Source organism: Mustelus asterias, chromosome 8 (assembly GCF_964213995.1).
Source record: "Mustelus asterias chromosome 8, sMusAst1.hap1.1, whole genome shotgun sequence".
In the NCBI taxonomy this organism is placed as follows: domain Eukaryota; kingdom Metazoa; phylum Chordata; class Chondrichthyes; order Carcharhiniformes; family Triakidae; genus Mustelus; species Mustelus asterias.
The window spans coordinates 44237551-44246607 of NC_135808.1; the positions used below are offsets into that span (position 1 = coordinate 44237551).

At 50.8% G+C, this 9057-nt stretch overlaps 1 protein-coding gene across 1 annotated transcript; it reads left to right on the forward strand.

Moving 5' to 3' along the window:
* Window positions 1–6246: 6246 nt before the first annotated feature.
* LOC144497873 (uncharacterized) lies at window positions 6247–8751 on the forward strand. The gene is made up of 3 exons (XM_078219310.1): window positions 6247–6902; window positions 7149–7305; window positions 7406–8751. Exons 1-3 carry the CDS (start codon window positions 6525–6527, stop codon window positions 8587–8589), a joined length of 1719 nt encoding a protein of 572 aa, XP_078075436.1. The 5' UTR covers window positions 6247–6524; the 3' UTR covers window positions 8590–8751.
* The last annotated feature ends 306 nt before the right edge of the window (window positions 8752–9057 follow it).

Genomic DNA, 9057 nt, shown 5'->3' on the forward strand with positions numbered 1-9057 from the left:
CTCTCTCTCCCTGAATCATTCCCTGTTTCTCTCTCTCTCTCCCTGAACCATTCCCTGTTTCTCTCTCCCTGAACCATTCCCTCTTTCTGTCCCTGAACCATTCCCTGTTTTTTTTCTCTCCCTAAACCATTCCCTGTTTTTCTCTCTTTCTGTCTCTATCTGTACCATTCCTTTTCTCTCTCTCTCCCCGAACCATTCCCTGTTTCTCTCTCTCCCTGAACCATTCCGTTTATCTCTCTCTCCCTGAACCGTTCCGTTTCTCTCTCTCTCTCCCTGAACCATTCCGTTTCTCTCTTTCTCTTCCTGAACCATTCCCTATTTCTCTCTCCCTGATCCATTCCCTGTTTCCCTCTCCCTGAACCATTCCCTGTTTCTCTCTCTCCCTGAACCATTCCCTGTTTCTCTCTCCCCCTGAACCATTCCCTGTTTCTCTCTCTCCTTGAACCATTCCCTGTTTCTCTCTCTCTCTCCCTGAACCATTCCCTGTATCTCTCTCTCTCCCTGAACCATTCCGTTTTCTTCTCTCTCTCTCTCTCCCTGAACCATTCCCTGTTTCTCTTTCTCTTCCTGAACCATTCCCTGTTTCTCTCTCTCCCTGAACCATTCCCTGTTTCTCTCTCTCCCCCCCTGAACCATTCCCTGTTTCTCTCTCACTCTCTCTCCCTGAACCATTCCCTGTTTCTCTCTCTCTCTCCCTGAACCATTCCCTGTTTCTTTCTCTTTTTATCTCCCTGAACTATTCCCTCTTTCCCTCCCTGGACCATTCCCTGTTTCTCTCTCTCTCCCCAAACCATTCCCTGTTTCTCTCTCTCTCCCTGAACCATTCCCTGTTTCTTTCTCTTTTTATCTCCCTGAACTATTCGCTCTTTCCCTCCCTGGAACATTCCGTTTTTTTCCTCTCCCTGAACCATTCCCGGTTTCTCTCTATCTCTCCCTAAACCATTCCCTGTTTTTCTCTCTCTCTTTCTGTCTCTCCCTGAACCATTCCTGTTTCTCACTCTCTCCCCGAACCATTCTCTCTTTCTCTCTCTCCCTGAACCATTCCGTTTTTTTCTCTCCCTCCCCGAACCATTCCCTGTTTCTCTCTCTCTCTCCCTGAACCATTCCCTGTTTCTCTCTCTCTCTCCCTGAACCATTCCGTTTCTCTCCCCGAACCATTCCCTGTTTCTCTCTCTCTCTCTCCCTGAACCATTCCGTTTCTATCTCTCTCCCTGAACCATTCCCTGTTTCTCTCTCTCTCCCTGAACCATTCCCTGTTTCTCTCACTCTCTCCCTGAACCATTCCGTTTCTCTCTCTCTCCCTGAACCATTCCGTTTCTCTCTCTCTCTCCCTGAACCATTCCCTGTTTCTCTCTCTCCCTGAACCATTCCGTTTTTTCTCTCTCTCCCTGAACCATTCCGTTTCTCTCTCTCTCTCCCTGAACCATTCCGTTTTCTTCTCTCTCTCTTCCACGAACCATCCTGTTTCTTTCCTTCTCTTCCTGAACCATTCCGTTTCTCTCTCCCTGAACCATTCCCTGTTTCTCTCTCTCCCTGAACCATTCCCTTTTTCTCTCTCTCCCTGAACCATTCCCTGTTTCTCTCTCCCTGATCCATTCCCTGTTTCTCTCTCCCTGATCCATTCCCTGTTTTTCTCTCTCTCCCTGAACCATTCCCTGTTTCTCACTCTCTCCCTGAACCATTCCCTGTTTCTCTCTCTCTCCCTGAACCATTCCCTCTTTCTCTCTCTCCCTGAACCATTCCGTTTCTCTCTCTCTCCCTGAACCATTCCGTTTCTCACTCTCTCCCTGAACCATTCCCTGTTTCTCACTCTCTCCCTGAACCATTCCGTCTTTCTCTCTCTCTCGCCCTGAACCATCCCGTTTTTATCTCTCTCTCAGAACCATTCCCTGTTTTTTCTCTCTCTCCCTCCCTGAACCATTCCGTTTTCTTCTCTCTCTTCCACGAACCATTCCGTTTCTCCCTCTCTCTTCCCGAACCATTCCCTGTTTCTCTCTCTCTCTCTCTCCCAGAACCATTTCCTGTTTCTCTCTCTCCCTGAATCATTCCCTGTTTCTCTCTCTCTCTCTCTCTCCCTGAACCATTCCCTGTTTCTCTCTCCCTGAACCATTCCCTCTTTCTGTCCCTGAACCATTCCGTTTTTTTTCTCTCCCTAAACCATTCCCTGTTTTTCTCTCTTTCTGTCTCTATCTGTACCATTCCGTTTCTCTCTCTCTCCCCGAACCATTCCCTGTTTCTCTCTCTCCCTGAACCATTCCGTTTCTCTCTCTCTCCCTGAACCGTTCCGTTTCTCTCTCTCTCTCCCTGAACCATTCCGTTTTCTTCTCTCTCTCTTCCACGAACCATTCCGTTTCTCTCTTTCTCTTCCTGAACCATTCCCTATTTCTCTCTCCCTGATCCATTCCCTCTTTTCTCTCTCCCTGAACCATTCCCTGTTTCTCTCTCTCCCTGAACCATTCCCTGTTTCTCACTCTCTCCCTGAAACATTCCGTTTCTCTCTCTCTCCCTGAACCATTCCCTCTTTCTCTCTCTCCCTGAACCATTCCGTTTCTCTCTCTCTCCCTGAACCATTCCCTGTTTCTCACTCTCTCCCTGAACCATTCCGTTTCTCTCTCTCTCCCTGAACCATTCCCTGTTTCTCACTCTCTCCCTGAACCATTCCGTTTCTCACTCTCTCCCTGAACCATTCCGTTTCTCACTCTCTCCCTGAACCATTCCGTCTTTCTCTCTCTCTCGCCCTGAACCATCCCGTTTTTATCTCTCTCTCAGAACCATTCCCTGTTTTTTCTCTCTCTCTCTCCCTGAACCATTCCGTTTTCTTCTCTCTCTTCCACGAACCATTCCGTTTCTCCCTCTCTCTTCCCGAACCATTCCCTGTTTCTCTCTCTCTCTCTCTCCCAGAACCATTTCCTGTTTCTCTCTCCCTGAACCATTCCCTGTTTCTCTCTCTCCCTGAATCATTCCGTTTCTCTCTCTCTCTCCCTGAACCATTCCCTGTTTCTCTCTCCCTGAACCATTCCCTTTCTGTCCCTGAACCATTCCCTGTTTTTTTTCTCTCCCTAAACCATTCCCTGTTTTTCTCTCTTTCTGTCTCTATCTGTACCATTCCGTTTCTCATTCTCTCCCCGAACCATTCCGTTTCTCTCTCTCTCCCCGAACCATTCCCTGTTTCTCTCTCTCCCTGAACCATTCCGTTTCTCTCTCTCTCCCTGAACCGTTCCGTTTCTCTCTCTCTCTCCCTGAAGCATTCCGTTTTCTTCTCTCTCTCTTCCACGAACCATTCCGTTTCTCTCTTTCTCTTCCTGAACCATTCCCTATTTCTCTCTCCCTGATCCATTCCCTGTTTCTCTCTCCCTGAACCATTCCCTGTTTCTCTCTCTCCCTGAACCATTCCCTGTTTCTCTCTCTCCCTGAACCATTCCCTGTTTCTCTCTCTCTCCCCTGAATCATTCCCTGTTTCTCTCTCCCTGAACCATTCCCTGTTTCTCTCTCTCTCCCCTGAATCATTCCCTCTTTCTCTCTCCCTGAACCATTCCCTGTTTCTCTCTCCCTGAACCATTCCCTGTTTCTCTCTCTCCCTGAACCATTCCATGTTTCTCTCTCTCCCTGAACCATTCCCTGTTTCTCTCTCTCTCTGTCCCTGAACCATTCCGTTTTCTTCTCTCTCTCTTCCACGAACCATTCCCTGTTTCTCTTTCTCTTCCTGAACCATTCCGTTTCTCTCTCCCTGAACTGTTCCCTGTTTTTCTCTCTCCCTGAACCATTCCCTGTTTCTCTCTCTCTCTCCCTGAACCATTCCCTGTTTTTCTCTCTGTCTCCCTGAACCGTTCCCTGTTTCTCTCTCTCTCTCCCTGAACCATTACCTCTTTCTCTCTCCCTGAACCGTTCCCTCTTTCTCTCTCTCTCTCCCTGAACTGTTCCGTTTTTCTCTCTCTCCCTGAACCGTTCCCTGTTTCTCTCTCTCTCTCCCCTGAACCATGCCCTCTTTCTCTCTCCCCGAACCATTCCCTGTTTCTCTCTCTCCCTGAACCATTCCCTGTTTCTCACTCTCTCCCTGAACCATTCCCTGTTTCTCTCTCTCCCTGAAACATTCCCTGTTTCTCACTCTCTCCCTGAACCATTCCCTGTTTCTCTCTCTCTCCCTGAACCATTCCCTCTTTCTCTCTCTCTCCCTGAACCATTCCGTTTCTCTCTCTCTCCCTGAACCATTCCCTGTTTCTCACTCTCTCCCTGAACCATTCCTTCTTTCTCTCTCTCTCGCCCTGAACCATCCCGTTTTTATCTCTCTCTCAGAACCATTCCCTGTTTTTTCTCTCTCTCCCTCCCTGAACCATTCCGTTTTCTTCTCTCTCTTCCACGAACCATTCCGTTTCTCCCTCTCTCTTCCCGAACCATTCCCTGTTTCTCTCTCTCTCTCTCTCCCAGAACCATTTCCTGTTTCTCTCTCCCTGAACCATTCCCTGTTTCTCTCTCTCCCTGAATCATTCCCTGTTTCTCTCTCTCTCTCCCTGAACCATTCCCTGTTTCTCTCTCCCTGAACCATTCCCTTTCTGTCCCTGAACCATTCCCTGTTTTTTTTCTCTCCCTAAACCATTCCCTGTTTTTCTCTCTTTCTGTCTCTATCTGTACCATTCCGTTTCTCTCTCTCTCCCCGAACCATTCCGTTTCTCTCTCTCCCCGAACCATTCCCTGTTTCTCTCTCTCCCTGAACCATTCCGTTTCTCTCTCTCTCCCTGAAACGTTCCGTTTCTCTCTCTCTCTCCCTGAATCATTCCCTGTTTCTCTCTCTCTCTCCCTGAACCATTCCCTGTTTCTCTCTCCCTGAACCATTCCCTTTCTGTCCCTGAACCATTCCCTGTTTTTTTTCTCTCCCTAAACCATTCCCTGTTTTTCTCTCTTTCTGTCTCTATCTGTACCATTCCGTTTCTCTCTCTCTCCCCGAACCATTCCGTTTCTCTCTCTCTCCCCGAACCATTCCCTGTTTCTCTCTCTCCCTGAACCATTCCGTTTCTCTCTCTCTCCCTGAAACGTTCCGTTTCTCTCTCTCTCTCCCTGAACCATTCCGTTTTCTTCTCTCTCTCTTCCACGAACCATTCCGTTTCTCTCTTTCTCTTCCTGAACCATTCCCTATTTCTCTCTCCCTGATCCATTCCCTGTTTCTCTCTCCCTGAACCATTCCCTGTTTCTCTCTCTCCCTGAACCATTCCCTGTTTCTCTCTCTCCCTGAACCATTCCCTGTTTCTCTCTCTCTCCCCTGAATCATTCCCTGTTTCTCTCTCCCTGAACCATTCCATGTTTCTCTCTCCCTGAACCATTCCCTGTTTCTCTTTCTCTCTCCCTTAACCATTCCCTGTTTCTCTTTCTCTCTCCCTGAACCATTCCCTGTTTCTCTCTCTCCCTGAACCATTCCGTTTTCTTCTCTCTCTTCCACGAACCATTCCCTGTTTCTCTTTCTCTTCCTGAACCATTCCGTTTCTCTCTCCCTGAACCGTTCCTGTTTTTCTCTCTCCCTGAACCATTCCCTGTTTCTCTCTCTCCCTGAACCATTCCCTGTTTCTTTCTCTCTCCCTGAACCGTTCCCTGTTTTTCTCTCTCCCTGAACCATTCCCTGTTTCTCTCTCTCTCCCTGAACCATTCCCTGTTTCTCTCTCTCTCCCTGAACCGTTCCCTGTTTCTCTCTCTCTCCCTGAACCATTCCCTGTTTCTCTCTCTCTCCCTGAACCATTCCCTGTTTTTCTCTCTCCCTGAACCGTTCCCTGTTTTTCTCTCTCCCTGAACCATTCCCTGTTTCTCTCTCTCTCCCTGAACCATTCCCTGTTTTTCTCTCTCCCTGAACCGTTCCCTGTTTTTCTCTCTCCCTGAACCATTCCCTGTTTCTTTCTCTCTCTCTGAACCGTTCCCTCTTTCTCTTTCTCTCTCTCTCTCCCTGAACCGTTCCCTCTTTCTCTCTCTCTCTCTCTCTCCCCGAACCATTCTCTCTGTTTCTCGCTTCTGTTTTTTTCTGGGCTGAACTGACTGTCAATCAAGACCAAACAAACGATCGAGCTTTCTATTGGCTGCTGGAATCTGATTGACATTCATGTGCACGAATCATCAGAGGGAGCATCGAAACCCCACCCTGAAGTTCACGCGCATCGGCCGATGTCCCTCCCGCCCGCGAGGCGGACCCCACGAGAGAAACGTACAGTGCGCACGCGCAGACTTTGGACCACAGGCGAGAAACCGACCGGGAACGGCGTTGCTTACGACGCATGCGCTGGTCTCCCTGTTGGGCGCGAGCGGAAGCGGATTGTGTGAAGACTGAGAAAGTGTTTGAACATTGATCATTGCAGACTAAATATGGAGAATTAAGAGGATTATAACACCGATTTTATATGGTGTTATTGTTGTTTAAAACAAAGATTGTTCTGGAGCATTTCACCCGCAGTATAGGGTGAGATTTTCCCAAACGGCGGGAAAACGGGAGTACTCCGCGCCAGTGTTTTCGGCGAGCTCGGCACTGTGATGGCTCCACACTTCGTGCAATGAAAGAGCCTCCATGCGAATCACGCTCTTATGGTGTCACCAGGCGTGTGAATCGCCCAAAGTGGTTGCAGGTGTATGCTGTTCACAACGGGGAGCTGAATTTAAACACAAACGCTGCCCACACTGCCAGTCATGCCAGGAAGATGGCACCGAAAAGAGCAGCCCCCCGTTTTACTGAGAGCGAGCTGGGCCGTCTGCTAGATGCAGTGGAGGAGAGGAGGGCCATCATTTACCCCCGAGATGGTCGGCGTCCCAGGGGTCAGGCCGGCAATGTGGCATGGGAAGCGGTTGCAGCGGCAGTCAATGCCCGTGCACTGACCCAGAGGACTAGTGCCCAGTGCCGAAAAAAAATGAATGACCTAGTTAGGGCAGCAAGGGTGAGTATCCATCCTGTCCTGGCATTGGTCCCATCAGTTGTGTCTTAAATGCTCATGTCGATTCACTCCCTGAGACCCACGGCCTCCCAGCACCTGCCTGTGACGCTTCTGGCACTGCCTGTCGCAAACCTTGCCTGCTGAGGCACGGTGCCAATAGCTGCCACCCAATTGCCCCTACCCTGGCACCCCTGACACCCTGCTCTCTCCCAGCCATTAGGCATTCAATCCCCCCTTTTGTCTCTGCAGGAGAAGATGGCCCATAATCGCCGAGAGCGGGAGAAGATCGGAGGTGGGGTCCCTGAGCTGCGTCTCCTCACTGAATTCGAGGAATGTGCACTGGAGCTTTCGGGCGAGGCTGAGGACATAACTGGGACAGATAACCAGGTCGACGTGCAGAACGGAAGTAAGGAGCCACACCTTTATTCATGACCTTTCTCAAGTAAACTGCAATCTGCCCAGGTACTAGTTCCTCTTTGCACTGAACCATGTGTCTTGTTTTGTAGGAAACGACCACAATGAGGCCGGGCCATCAGGGGTTGTGGCCCCCCCCACTGCAGCCCCAGCTGAGACATCGGAGGGAAGCTCCGAACATTCTTTGGAGGAAAGCACTGAAGAAAGCTTCGAGGAAACCACCCAACAGTCGCCAAAGGCATCACTCTCGGAATCTACCAGCACAGTTACGGTCACCATGGTGGGACATGTAAGCGGTGAGACTCCTGGGTCACTTTCTGGTGCGCACAGCACAACTGCACATGTGCATCACGTGGAGATGGGAAGGTCCAAGGATTCGGGTGCGCAGAGGTCTGCTGGAGCCAAGGAAACAGCTGGCCCCCAGCCAGGTGCTGGATTGCTGGGATCAGTTCTCCCGAAGCTGTTTGAAATGCAGACACAGAGCCGGAGGTTGCAGGAGGGCATGTCAGTGACATTCCAACAACTGCAAGACCTCTTGGAGGAGTCCCACAGCCTTCAAGTGCAGGAGGTAGTGCCAGCATTGCGTGGTACCCAGGCCAACATTGCAAGGGTAGCTTCTGCGGTGGAAAGCCTGGGGCAGGAAATGGTCGCCATGGGTGGCAGAGTCCAAGGCATGGCTGAGTCACTGAGGAGCATGACTGAGGGTCCTGGGAGCATGCTCGAGACACAGAGGGTCATGGTCGCGGGCTTCGAGAGCTTGTCCCAGTCACAGCGGGCCATGGCTGAAGGGCTCCAGAGCTTGGCCCAGTCTCAGAGGGCACTCGCTGAGGGGATCCAGAGCTTGTCCCAATCTCAGAGGGCTACTGCTGAGGGGATCCAGAGCTTGGTACCGACTCAGAGGGCCATCGCCGAGGGCTTGCACACTATGGGGTTAACACAGTTGGGTTTCCAAGACTGGCAGAGCCAAGTAATGCAGAGACCGCTAGAGCTCACTCCAGCCGCACTTCCGCCCCATGGAGTGTCTCAGGGGCCCAATGGCAGCCCAAGATACGAGGGAGCGCTGGAGCCCATGCAGGGGCCTTCCGCACGGGATACTCTGGTCGTCACCAGGACTTCCGAATCTCCCCTTCCTGACACAGGTGCATCTCTCAGGCAGCGGGCAGAACATGGTGGCACGGCTACTTCTGTGACACCCGAAACTCGGCCGGGGCCTTCCAGGTCCCGACCTTCCAGGGGACGCCCACCAAGGGCAACACGGGGTGTGGAACACAGCTGACTGCCTGCACCTCCGAAGTGCATCTTGGGGATTCACTTAGATGTAGTGCTAGGCCATGAAAGATTAAGCTGTTGGGTCACCAAGAGGGCAAGGGTGAAGGCACTAGTTAGGGTTTTGATAATTATCAATTTACAAATTCACTAATAAATGTTATTGCACCCCACAACTGTGACTAATCTGTCTGTGATCTGCCTCCCACAGTGATTTCTGATTTGTGAGCATAGCGGCTCAGAGTGTCGTGGTGCACGAGAGGCACTTCGACCCACCGAGTTTGCGAACCCCACTTCCCAGCACCTGTACCAGACCCATGACTACCATTCTACTCCAAGCGATCAACCAAAAACACGTAAGTCAACCAAAAAGATGTAGGTCAACAGCCCGACCTCTCCCCTGGCATGAGCTGCTCTGCTCCAGTCCCGGTCGGCCCGCTGAGCAGTCCCAGTAATGGGGACCATGTAGGCCTACAGT